Source organism: Neofelis nebulosa, chromosome 8 (genome assembly GCF_028018385.1).
Source record: "Neofelis nebulosa isolate mNeoNeb1 chromosome 8, mNeoNeb1.pri, whole genome shotgun sequence".
Lineage (NCBI taxonomy): Eukaryota > Metazoa > Chordata > Mammalia > Carnivora > Felidae > Neofelis > Neofelis nebulosa.
Genome location: NC_080789.1, coordinates 17,260,093 through 17,273,705, shown reverse-complemented (window position 1 = coordinate 17,273,705; position 13,613 = coordinate 17,260,093). Strand labels below are relative to the sequence as shown.

The 13,613-nt window shown below is 40.3% G+C and overlaps 1 protein-coding gene across 1 annotated transcript in view; it reads right to left on the bottom strand.

Moving 5' to 3' along the window:
• ALDH1L2 (aldehyde dehydrogenase 1 family member L2) overlaps positions 1-13,613 on the bottom strand; it is a 67,347-nt gene that overhangs the window by 44,565 nt on the left and 9,169 nt on the right. Inside the window, exons 2-4 of the mRNA XM_058741547.1 lie at positions 9,691-9,835; positions 4,628-4,862; positions 1,396-1,561 (exon numbers count right to left, since the gene is read on the bottom strand). Of these exons, the coding sequence (XP_058597530.1) occupies positions 1,396-1,561; positions 4,628-4,862; positions 9,691-9,835 (546 nt within the window). The remainder of the gene's footprint in view (positions 1-1,395; positions 1,562-4,627; positions 4,863-9,690; positions 9,836-13,613) is intronic.

Here is a 13,613-nt window from a genome sequence, read left to right as displayed (position 1 = left end):
CATCCAAGTCTACCTATTGCCAATATCAAGCCTGTACTCTTAAAAATGACTCCCTTGTTTCAACAAATTTCAACATCCCTTGATGACCCAGTGGGAATTTCAGTAATATAACTGTAAAATAAGTCACTGTGAGTGATTTCTATTTATCATGATGATTCTAGAAAGTGGTACGTTGTTATATTTAAGAAATTCAACTTACTTTCTAGTGTAGGACACCCGAAATTTAAAAATAATTAAAATCTACCCATGAGTTTGATTGCCTTTGGGATGTGTCCTGAATTCTCTTCCGTGCCAGATTCTCGTTTGCCTTGAGAGTCTCTCTCCTTCATGGGGAGGCCTACCTGAGCTTCAGTTCCCAGACCTCGCTCTCAGCATACACAGCTGCTGACCAACACCCACCCCCCAAAAGTATGCGGATGGAGAGACCTGAGAACAGGGCCAGTTCATAGCTCATTCACTTGCCCACTTGTAGCTATAATATCATTGGATACATGATCTGGGCTTGAGCAAATGCCACTGAACACACCCAACACTATTTTGATTGTAATGATCATTTTTTAGCACCTACTGTGTGCCAGGCACGTTACACAAATGCAACCTAATTTTCATAGCATGCCTGTAAGTCAGGCAGTTATCTACACTTTACAGATAAGGAAACCAAGGCTGGCGAAGCTAAGCGACTTGCCTACTGTCACAACAGGTAAGCAGTAGAATGAGAACTTTGGTGTCTTTCTGACACCAGTGCCCTACTCTCTTAATCATTAAATGATACAAACAAATCACTGCTGTCTTTCCTCCTAAATCCATAGCTGCTGCTTTTTCCTAATGTCCATCTCTATGTGGCTGCTTCTACTATATATATCGAACTCGGAAAAAATTAAATGACACTGAAATTATCTTTCAGTATTTCTACAAGCTAATATATTTTTATGTTGTGGTGCACGTGCTTTGAGCTTTTTACCCAGAGCACATCTGAAAAAATTAAGCAATGCCAAATTTCACCCTGTTACATAGACTGATTTCAAATACTTTTGAAGGAAGTCCAACTTCCATAGCAAAATTTCTTAAGAGTCTATACACTTCTTTACAATTAGTCATTATAAACAGGGTTGGAGATTCAAGTATTTGGCAAAATAAATGAAGCCATTTCATTGCTACTTCACCCATTTTATCAGTGCTCTCAGAGGAACAAGATAGCTTCACAAACTAAGAAATTTTAACATTCAGATTTCAACCCGAAATATACCATCCTACTGGCAAATATAAAATCTAATTTTGTTTTTCAGCTTTATACTGTGTATAACAATTAATATAGGAAAATTCTCAATAAAAGAAAAATATTTCTAAAATCTTAAAGGTTTACTAAATTCTTCTCGATGGCATAAATATACTAACCATGGCTTTGATTCCTTCAGGAAAGAGAAACCGATTATAAAGTGCATCCACTGTATCATTGGGTTCAACATCACATGACTTCTGAAGAAGGATGGGTCCTGTGTCTAAACCATCATCAGCCCAGAAAACAGAAAACCCAGCTTTCTTATCTCCCATAATTAGAGTCCTGTGAAAAGAAGAGCTTCAACTTAAAATGTTGGTATAATGTATGACAAAGTGATGAGTTAGTGATATTAAAGTACAAGATAGTTATAATGGAAAGTAGACAGTGAGGGAAGCTACCATGAGAAATTAACAGCAAAGCCAGGAGATGTCAGCATTCATAAAATCACTACTTAATGGTACCACTATTTTGTACATTCCCATATCTATAGTCTTTCTTGTTAATACACACTAATGACTGCTAGTCTATTCAAAAGGGCACTGGAGCCCATCATTACTACCACTCATTAACTGCCAGTTGCCAGCTTTCTACTGTGGCATCAAGCAATTTTGCCCACCTGGGTCCAATTCCTACATCATAGTTGACCCTGTATTAGGCAGAATAAGATAAAGGAAGATAAAGCAGAAGATACTCAGTAAAGGAGAACTGATTATTAATTTAAATGATATAATTTGGATATAAGTGTCAGAGCTAGAATTAGCTCTAGATTGTCCATGTAAATTATAGTGAAAGATGGTTGGTTAATCCAAATCTTTGTATTTTATGCTCTAGGAAGCTTAGCCTAAGAGAAAATGTTGGCCCTGGGGGCTCCTGGGTGGCTCACTTGGTTGGGCATCTGACTCTTGATTTTGGCTCAGGTCATGATCTCACAGCTCATGGGACTGAGCACCATGTGGGGCTCTGCACTGGTAGCACAGAGCCTACTTGGGATTCTCTCTACCTCTCTCTCTGCCCCTCCCCCACTCATGTACGCACTCATGCACACACTCTCTTTCTCCCAAAATAAATAAATAAACTTAAAAAACAAAAAAAGAAAAAGAAAATGTTGGCCCTTAAGAGCATATAATACAACCAATAAGCTAAATATGTGAACAAATACATATAAAAGTATATCAGAGAGCAGGCTAATATTGACATCATCCATGTTTATGACCTAAATTTTTTTTTGTGGTATAATTTCTTTTTTTTTTTTATTTAACTTTATTTTTTATTTTTTAAAAATTTATATCCGGGGCGCCTGGGTGGCGCAGTCGGTTAAGCGTCCGACTTCAGCCAGGTCACGCTCTCGCGGTCCGTGAGTTCGAGCCCCGCGTCAGGCTCTGGGCTGATGGCTCGGAGCCTGGAGCCTGTTTCCGATTCTGTGTCTCCCTCTCTCTCTGCCCCTCCCCCGTTCATGCTCTGTCTCTCTCTGTCCCAAAAAAAAAAAAAAAAAAAAAGTTGAAAAAAAAAATTAAAAAAAAAAAATTTATATCCAAATTAGTTAGTATATAGTGAAGCAATGATTTCAGTAGATTCCTTAATGTCCCTTACCCATTTAGCCCATCCTCCCTCCCACAACCCCTCCAGCAACCCTCAGTTTGTTCTCCATATTTATGAGTCTCCTCTGTTTTGTCCCCCTCCCTGTTTTCATATTATTTTTGTTTCCCTTCCCTTATGTTCATCTGTTTTGTCTCTTAAAGTCCTCATATGAGTGAAGTCATATGATTTTTGTCTTTCTCTGGCTGACTAATTTCACTTAGCATAATACCCTCCAGTTCCATCCACACGGTTGCAAATGGCAAGATTTCATTCTTTTTGATTGCTGAGTAATACTCCATTGTATATACATACCACATCTTCTTTATCTATTCATCCATTGATGGACATTTGGGCTCTTTCCATACTTTGGCTATTGTTCATAGTGCTGCTATAAACATGGGGGTGCATGTGTCCCTTCGAAACAGCACACCTGTGTCCCTTGGATAAATACCTAGTAGTGCAAATGCTGGGTCATAGGGTAGTTCTATTTTTAGTTTTTTGAGGAACCTCCATACTGTTTTCCAGAGTGGCTGCACCAGCTTGCATTCCCACCAGCAGTGCAAAAGAGATCCTCTTTCTCCACATCCTCACCAACATCTGTTGTTGCCTGAGTTGTTAATGTTAGCCATTCTGACAGGTGTAAGGTGGTATCTCATTGTGGTTTTGATTTGTATTTCCCTGATGATGAGTGATGTTGAGCATTTTTTCATGTGTCAGTTGGCCATCTGGATGTCTTCTTTGGAGAAGTGTCTATTCATGTCTTTTGCCCATTTCTTCACTGGATTATTCATTTTGGGGGTGTTGAGTTTGTTAAGTTCTTTGTAGACTGTGGATACTAACCCTTTATCTGATATGTCATTTGCAATATGACCTAAATAATTTTAAATCTCAGAGCTACTAATCGAGCAAGACCTAAGTCAATGAATCAATCACTCTTTTCAGAAATATTGAGGAATTAATTGGCATTATGTTATCAAGAGACTTGAAAACATTCATATACTTTGACCCAGTGATTCTGCATGTAGAAGAAATGTGAAATGAGAAAAAATACAAGTTTAAATGCAAAGATAACCACACAGTACCATTTAAAAGAGCAAAAAAAAAAATCAATTCATGCAAATACAATGAAGTGTTATTCACCACATTGAAACTAAGTGTAGTTTTCTGCCTAATTAATAACTTGACACTGAGAGATATCAAGGAGATGCACAGGTAAAGGAGAGAAGGCAGAAAAGTGTACCTACAGCAATAAAAATGTTAGATCATAGCCGCTTCCCTCAAGGAGCTTAAAGTTGAACAGAAGACAGATAACAAAGAAGATAATTTCAGGTATTCAGCATTTCCTGACATGTACTTGAGATTCTCTGTGCAAAAACAGTTCTATGGTCGAATAAGTTTGGGAACATTGTATACTCAGATTCCCTCCTAGAGATTGTAATGCTCTCACTCGACACACATAATAGGTTCTAAGAAGTCCTGTGATCAAGAAATCTATCATAAACCAAACTTGTCTGACTATAGAACCTTTGTTTGCTCAGTTACTTAGTTAAACCTAATGAAGCCAGTACTCCATAGACTATTCTTGGGAAATGCTATCTAGCCCATGCTGTACCTCTATGTCTCAGGGGAGTTCATGCAATAGTAGCAATCAATCAGGGCCTCACACCTCCTCAAGCACACCTAGTTCCTTGATCCCCTAGGTAAAAAAAATAGAAGATTATAGGCAATGGAAATAGGCCCATCTTCTCTGTAATTTAAAAAAATGCTCACCAGTTGATAGCAGAGGCTCCTCTATGCCTGGGAAGGATGGAGGGGTGATATATGATGGAGCCGTGCTTTGGGCTGTCAATTACATCCATGGGGATAAACTGTGTGCAGAAGGGAAGTACGTTTAGCTCAGCACCCACAGATTTGTAGGCCTCTGCCACCTCCTTTATGGTCTTGCCCTTGACTCTCCATCTGGGGAACTTGAACACGGGGGTCCCATCTTTCTCTGCAGCTAAAGCTGAGCAGGAAAGAGAAAATGATTTTCATTAAAAAAAAATTTGGCCATAAGTTTATATGTGCAATGTGTGGATTCACACATTGCAGTTTTCCAGCTTCATGAAACAGTGACAAATAAAACACGTTAAAGAACAATTTAGATGGTCACCAGAATTTGACCTGTTACAATTTTATCATGATCCATCCATTTTTCTAATGTGATTTTTTACCTATATATTTGAGGCATAATATACTTAATCAAAAGTTTGTGACTAGGGGTGCCTGGGTGGTTTAGTCGGTTAAGCATCAGACCCTTGATTTCAGCTTAGGTCATGATCTCATGGTTCATGGGATCAAGTCCCACGTCAGGCTCTGAGCTGATAATATGGGGTCTGCTTGGGACTCTCTCTCTCTTTCTCTCTCTCTGCCCCCGCTTCCCAAAAATAAATAAATAAAACTTAAAAAAAAGTTTGTGGCTACATAACATTTAAAAAATTTTTAAGTTTATTTATTTATTTTGAGAGAGAGAGAACAGGTGCATGCAAGAGGTGGGAGGGACACAAAAGAGAATCCCAACCAAGCTCCACACTTATTGTCGGATGCAGGGCTTGAACTCACAAAACTGTGAGATCATGACCTGAGCCGAAATCAAGAGTCAGATGCTTAACGAACTGAGCCACTCAGGTGCCCCAACATTTTAAAATTTTAACTAAAGCTTTTCTCTTTTACAGATAAAAAATTATACTTTTATTACTGATATAGCCACTTAAAGAATATTTGTTTGTTTGTTTTCTAGATTTGGAGCCAAGTGATGCTACATCACCACTCAGATTAGACGTACTCAGCCTCTGGCACAGATGGAAAACCATGAATCCCATCCCATGCCTGTTTCCTGGAGGGAAGTCATTTTTATTACAGAGCAAACTATAATGAGAACACATTTTCTCCACCAAACAGGCAGATCCCAAAAGACGAAGAGAGGACGTTTTTGATCTGAGCTGGGCTTGTCTATTAGTTAGTTCCTTCTCCCAAATTCACCAGTCAGATAAATTAGTGGAAGAGAGAGGCCAAGAAGGGAGAATGCATGCTCCTCGTGAGGGTTCTGCCATACTGGAGAAGATTTGGGGCTCATTCCTGTGGAAAATGTTCTCTCTTCCCAAAAGAACAGCTCCATCTACCTCTGTGTGGAAAAGGAGTGGCCCTCCAAAGTGCCATTAGCACAGCTCATTTTTTTCCATAATAAAATATCATTTTTACTAACAACATACCTTACATATATTAAGTATATATATTTATTTTCCACCAACAATACAAAGCAACTACATTTTAGGCAATTTTTTAAAGCTTTAAGAAAGGCTTTTTATCTGTATTTTTGGGCTCCTTTTCCTTTCTCCCCCATTTAATCAACCTTCATTGACTTTGGAGGGGATAATGCCTCCACCAGAAAGCATAGTTACCAATCTCAAGTGAGTCCTGAAGAAATCTGGCCATCAAGCCGATGCCTTGATCAATACACTTGGAAGGATGTGAGAGACCAGTATAATAATGTTCATAAAATGGTCAAAAAACGGTAAAGAAATCATTTTCAGATAATAAGAAAATGAATAAATGGTGGTAAAAATGTGAAATTGGGAGGAAACTGTGCAACGTTAAACTGGGAAAGAAAAATCAAATGAAAAACTTAGAAGTCTTCATTTTTTTTTTAAGTTTATTTAGTTTGAGATACAGAGAGAGAGAGAGAGAGAGAGAGAGAGAGAGAGAGAGAGTGTGTGCACAAGCACAAGTGGGGGAGGGACAGAGAAAGAAAGAATCCCAAGCAGGCTCCATGCCGTCAGCACAGAGCCCAATGCAAGGCTCAATCCCATGACTATAGGATGATGACCTGAGCTGAAATTAAGAGTTGGATGTTTAACTAACTGAGCCACCCAGGCACACCTAGAAGTCTTCAATTTAAAAATCTACTACACTGAGATAGGCTATGATCCTTCCATAGTGATTTGTGGCTGCCCCAGGGCTATTTTCCACTGCTCTAGTTGGCTATTCTGATAACAAGAATAGTTTGCCACTGTCATTTTGATCCCTTTTCATGAACCAGGCACAGGGATGAGCACATTATATACATTATGTCATCTAACCCATGTAAGATGGGTGCTGTTGAACTAAGCTTAGTGGGTTTTAACAACTTGCCCAACCTCATGCGGCTAGTAAGTGGCAGAGTCAGATTAACTGCATGACTCCAGTTTTCTTTTCTATGTTTTGCTAGCAGCCCAGATGGCCACGACGAATGGAAAGGAGGTCCCGGCCCCGGGACCAGACACTAGGGAAAGTTAGTTTCCCAGGCCATACTTTTAAAGGAGTTTTAAGAGTCACATGCTTGTAATTCTTCTGAAGTTCATGTACATGGCAGAGACTGCTAGCTGTCCCCCTTCAATCTCTAGCAAAGATTCTTCTACTTTAGCTGAGCACATAGCCACCCTGAATAAAATCTATGTTTCTCTGTCTATCCTACAAATAGATATGGGCTGTGACTATGTTTTAGCGAGTGGGATACAAATGGGAATAATATGTGCAACTTCGGGATAAAGGCTTGCCTTCTGCTTCCCATCTTTCCCTTCCTGCTTGCTAGAATGCAGACTGGACAGTTGGGGCTAAAGCAGCTATCTTGGGGGAGCCTGGGTGGTTCAGTCAGTTAAGCGTCTGACTTCGGCTCAGGTCATGATCTCATAGCTTGTGAATTCAAGCCCTGCATCGGGCTCTGTGCTGACAGCTCGGAGCCCGGAGCCTGCTTCAGATTCTGTGTCTCCCTCTCTCTCTCTGCCCCTCCCCGGCTCACACTCTGTCTCTCTCTCTCAAAAAATAAATAAACATTAAACAATTTTTTTTTTAAATGCGGCTATCTTGGACCATGAGATGGAAGCCCAGTGTTGACAATAAGAAAACAACAAACAGCAAGAGTCTGCATCGTGATAAATATAGAGCTGCCACAACAGCTCCAATGGCCAACTCAGACTTGAGAAATGGACTTCCATGTTACTTAAGCTAATATTATTTGGGGCTTCCCTGATTCAACAGCCAATCTGATATCCCAAATATGAGTCCTCCCAAATATCCCCCCCGCCACAAAGCTGCTGCAAAGAGCTAATAATAGGACAGATAGTCCCAGTAATAGGCATCCGTCCCTTTCTGCCTTTGGAACCAGGTCCAAATTCATGAGGCAGATTCCCTCAGAATTCCCCAGGTTGGGATAGCTTTTTTCTGAAACAAGGATAATTTCTTTCTTTCTTTCTTTCTTTCTTTCTTTCTTTCTTTCTTTCTTTCTTTCTTTCTTTCTTTCCTTTTGGGGAAAGAGAGAGAGAGCGTGCGCATGCACAGGGGTGGGGGAGAGGGGCAAAGGGAGAGAATCTTAAGCAGGCTCCACACTCAGCATAGAGCCCATGGAATAGGGCTCTATTCCATGACCCTGGGATCATGACCTGAGCTGAAACCAAGGGTCAGATGGACACTCAACTGAATGAGCCACCCAGGTGCCCCCTCAAGGATAATTTCTAAATCAAGTGATTAAATTCATATATGCATATGTGCTCTTTGACCCAACTTTTTTTTAGCATGACTCTTGAAAAAAAAATGTTAAAATATAATATTTTTAAAAGTAGAACAAGATAGGATAAGCCCCAGAACTATTTCTTCCAAGAAAAAAGGCTACAATTTTAGGGTTATCACTGATCAGTGTTTATCAGCCAATATGTCGCATTGTTCCAGTGATTTCTGAAGATCTGATTTATAAGCCAGGATAGCTAGTTGCTCATTCTTATGCCCTATCTGTACAATTTGTAGACCATTTCTATCTCCGTGTCTTGCACCCGTCCTCAACTATATAACTATATAACTATATAACTATATAACTATATAACTATATAACTATATAACTATATAATTATATAACTATAGTTGACTCTTGAACAATTGGGTTTGAACCGTGTGGGTCCACTTATATGTGAATTTTTTAAATAAATATAGTACTGTCAATGTATTTTCTCTTCCTTATGATTTTTTAAATAACATTTTCTTTTCTCTAGCTTACTTTATCATAAGACTACAGTATACGATACATATAACATACAAAATATGTGGTAATAAACTGCTTATGTTAACAGTTAAGACTTCCTTCTAGTCAACAGTAGGCTATTTTTTGTTAAGTTTTGGGGGAGTCAAAAGTAATATGTGAAGTGTTGACTAGGTAGGGGGTCAGCACCTCAAACCCCTGTGTTGGTCAGGGTCAACTGCATACTTGTAAATCAGAATCTCATTGTATGTTTGCTTTGAGAATGGCTATCTTCTTTACCTTACCTTAAGAGCCAAGCAGCCAACCTATAATTGTTCTGACATAAATATATTCTTTATGACCCCACATCAATTTCTATTATTGGATGCGGTCCTCTCTTCAATTCCATTGGCACCTCTGAATCAGACATTATTCTAGATGCTTCATAACACCTTTGGAAAGTCACAAGTGTAGTTCAGAAAAAACATAAACCTGAAAATTCCTCTGAGGGACCTTGGAGGTAAGTGGAGAAATTCTTAACACAGTGGGGGCCTGCATCTTTGTCTTGGGGCCCACAGACAAGGGAGCATTTTTGAGTCTGCAAACAGACTTAGCTTGAGAAGGCTTTCAAGAGGCAGAGTGCGTGTAGCAGAATCCAGGGGGGAGGCAGGTAGTCTGGGTCTTTGGGAGCTGTGGCAAAGAAATAGAAGTTTAGAAATGCCAACAAGGCCTAAGGGGTCTGAGCTGGGGCCTGAGCCGGCTGGGTCAGTGCAGAGTCCTTGATTCAGCTGTTCCAAGATACACTCACCCAGCGGGTCAGCTTTGCCGTCCTTGTCTGGAACCGTGAACACGCCCACAACTCGGTGGCCCTCTTTGCGGAGGTGACTGTACACTTCCTGTCCGAAAAGGCTCTGACCAATAAGTGCCAGCTTCAGCTTGTTTTTGAAATAGGCCTGTGAAACAATTCAATGATGACAGACGTCGGCATGGTTAGAAGACATATGGGTAACAAACACTCTTTTTCCAATCATGCAAAATGACTTGAGGAAACAACACAGAGATCTACAAAATAAAATTTTTATTGACACACGCTGAACCTAGGCTACATTACACATAAACAGTAGTGAAAATAATGTCACGCCGACGTATTCCCTTTTTCCCCTTTGCTCTAATCCCCCTGATTATTCATCATAATCATTGGGATTGCATATATTTTACAAGCCATTCCAACTCCTCGGTGAAATGAAGCCGGATGTTAACAAGTAAGGGTAAGTTTCATAGTTAAAAGGAGTTTAATTCTGAGCAAGATCTGCTTCAATATGACAATGGCTTTTGTGGCCCTGCAATATAGAAAGAAGAGCCGGACTCATCTCTTAACTTCCAGAAGAGGCCAAGAGCTAACACGCGGTATGACACAGGGGTCACAGGCAGACCCCAGTGCTAGACTACCCGAAATCAAAATCAAGTGCCACTCCTGTTTAGTCGTGTGTCCCTAAGCAAGCGACGAACTTCTGTTGTCTTTTTTCCTCACCTGTAAAATGGGAATAATAACACCAACCTCACACAAGTTTGATTGAAGCAGATGACTTAATATTAACATGTAAGAGGCTCAATGCAGTATCTGACGCAAAGGATTGTTGCGGTAAAAGCTTCAATCATGTCTTAGAGGTTTTGCTACATCCTAGATACAGTTCCATGTTTCTTTTTAAAAATTTTTTTTTTTGACATTTATTTATTTTTGAGACAGAGAGAGACAGAGCATGAATGGGGGAGGGTCAGAGAGAGGGAGACACAGAATCTAAAACAGGCTCTGGGCTCTGAGCTTTCAGCACAGAGCCTGACGCGGGGCTCAAACCCATGGACTGTGAGATCATGACCTGAGCCGAAGTTGGCCGCTTAACCGACTGAGCCACCCAGGCGCCCCCCATGTTTCTTTATATAGTCCAAAATTCCAAAATCTTTGGCAAGTGGCCCAAATTCCTTAGGCCTCAAAACCTGGATCGCTCCAATGGAACATTCTTTTTAGTCCTTACAGCTTTCTTGTAAGTTTGTGCACATTCATTTGGTTTCAAACTTGACCTGGGGTGACATACTGCTATTTATAATCTTAATTATAGTATTCGTAAGGACTGTATGAACATTTATATGTTTTGCTGCAGAAAAATCAATGTGTTTGGTCACAGATACTGTCCCAGACCCTGCTGTGAATTATATGTAATGTACTATCTATGTACCACATTGACTTTCTAGAATGTAATTCTGAATCCCTAAATATATTTTGTTCCTCGGGTTTAAAAAAAGTTTTTTGATGTTAATTTATTTATCTTGAGAGACAGAAAGAGAATGTGAGAGGAGGAGGGACAGAGAGAGACACAGAATCTGAAGCAGGCTCCAGGTACTGAGTTGTCAGCACAATGCCCAACACAGGGCTTGAACCCATGAACCAGTGAATCATGACCTGAGCCAAAGTAGGACGCTCAACCAACTGAGCCACCCAGGTGCCCGTGTCCTTCAGGTTTCAGGTAAAGAATTAAGACCTGCACATCATTTCATTTCATTTGATCATTGCAACCATCGTTTGATTATCTCCCATTTTACACTATTTTATGAATGAAGAAACCACAGCTCAGAAATGTCAATTATATCCTCAAGGTCATATTGGCAAAAAGGAGGAGAGGTGAGACTTGAATCCAGGTCTGTCTCATTTCAAAGCCTACATATGCACTTAAAAATAAAATAATAAAAATGAGCTCCCACCACTCATCTCTTTTCCTTTTAGAAGATTAACACTGATGTACAAAAGTACATTGATTATCAAGAAATACAGACACCATTTAAACAAGAATAGTGCTAAGGGGTTGTAGTTTTAAAGAATTCTCTTTAAGCAATTATACCTCCTGTAAATTCTCTCCAAATGGAATCTTTTGCAAAGCTAAGGTAACAATGGGGCACCTGGGTGTCTCAGTCGGTTAAGCGTCCGACTTCAGCTCAGGTCACGATCTCACGGTCCCTGAGTTCAAGCCCCGCATCAGGCTCTGTGCTGACAGTTCAGAGCCTGGAGCCTGCTTCAGATTCTGTGTCTCCCTCTCTCTCTGCCCTTTCCCCACTCACACTCTGTCTCTGTCTCCCTCAAAAATAAATAAACGTTAAAAAAAAAAAAAAAAGAACACAGCTCCACAGGACTTGGATTTAGATATTTTTCCCTTTCACTCTAAATGGGATTCTTTAATGTACTAGAAAGTCATTCTAAATTAGTCAAGCCTCACTGTGAAAATTTGATTATGAGGAAACAATTTTCCCTTATTTCCCAATTTACTGAGGGCATAGACAGCATCCCTTTTTAGGCATGAACTTAAAACCATATGGGTTCACATGTTCCCTGTAATTGAGCTGATAATGAAAACAATGAAGGTTTTACTTGAAAAAATCTTTTCCAGGGCCAGCCAAAGATTCTATCCCCAAAGAGCCTACAGCTTCAACATCTAACAAATATTTTCAAGCAAACAGATTAACTCTGCAACAACAGCATAGTTTGCCTACAGATAATACGTGATTATTTCATTTACTCTTATCAAAAAAATCAAAATGTTCTGTAAGCATTCCATCTCCAAATCCTATCATTTATGCTGTGGCTTGAACTAGAACAGACATGATGGCATATCTTAAAAATCCGGCTTTGCCTCACACCGCTACCAACACCAAATAGTTTAAGCCTTCTAAAATGCTACCCTTGGCACACAAAAGAGCTAAGAGGCTGAGATGGTTCAAATGTAACGCTGTGCTCAGCTGTCACCTGGGTATTTGGAGTTCAATTCCAGATTCCACGCTCCCCTAGAAAGACAGCATTTAAAGAAAGTCAGTATCTCTAGAAATGCTACATTCACTGAAACAGTTTCTGAGCTTCATGCTAAAGCTGAAGCTACAAAAGTGAGTTTCCAACACTGAGACATGTCCGGATTTTAGGATGGTAAGTGCGTTTATGATGAGTTGGCATAATTCCCAAACACCAGACTGGGGTATTCTTATTTCTCCAAGTGTGATCTGAGGACTGACGTACGCTGTGATGGCTGTGTTAGAATCAGTGGGGAGGATGTGCTAAAAGCGTGGGTTCCTGGGCCCCACTCCAGATCTCCTGAGTCAGACGCGGGGCACTAGGAAGCTGCATTTTAACAAGCTCCCCATCGACTGAGAGGCACACTAAAATCAGAGAATCTGTGCTGTATGGAGAGCGTGTGCCTACCTGCTTCGCAAAAAGGTTCTACCCTGGGAAGCTTGGATCAGGAAGAAGGGGTGGCAATAATAGCAAACTTTTTTTTTTTAAACATTTATTCATTTTTGAGAGAAAGACAGAGACAGAACGTGAGCAGGGGAGGAGCAGAGGGCGGGGTGAGACACAGAATCCGAAGCAGGCTCCAGGCTCTGAGCTGTCTGCACAGAGCCCCATGTGGGGCTGAAACTCACGAATCTGTGAGATCATGACCTGATTGAACCACCCAGGTGCCCCTTAGTCAACATTTTAATGAGACCCTTGTAAGTGCCAGGTATTTCACATATATTACCTCATTTTGATGGCTCGATGACTCCTGGAGACAGGCATCCCTAAGCCACTTTATAGAGGAAGATATTAAAACACCTGGAAGTTAAGATATAGCCTGGAGTCAAACAGCTACTAAGTGGCAGCTCCCAGCTTCTAACTCTGGTTATTAGTTTCCTTTGTTTTTCCATAACACA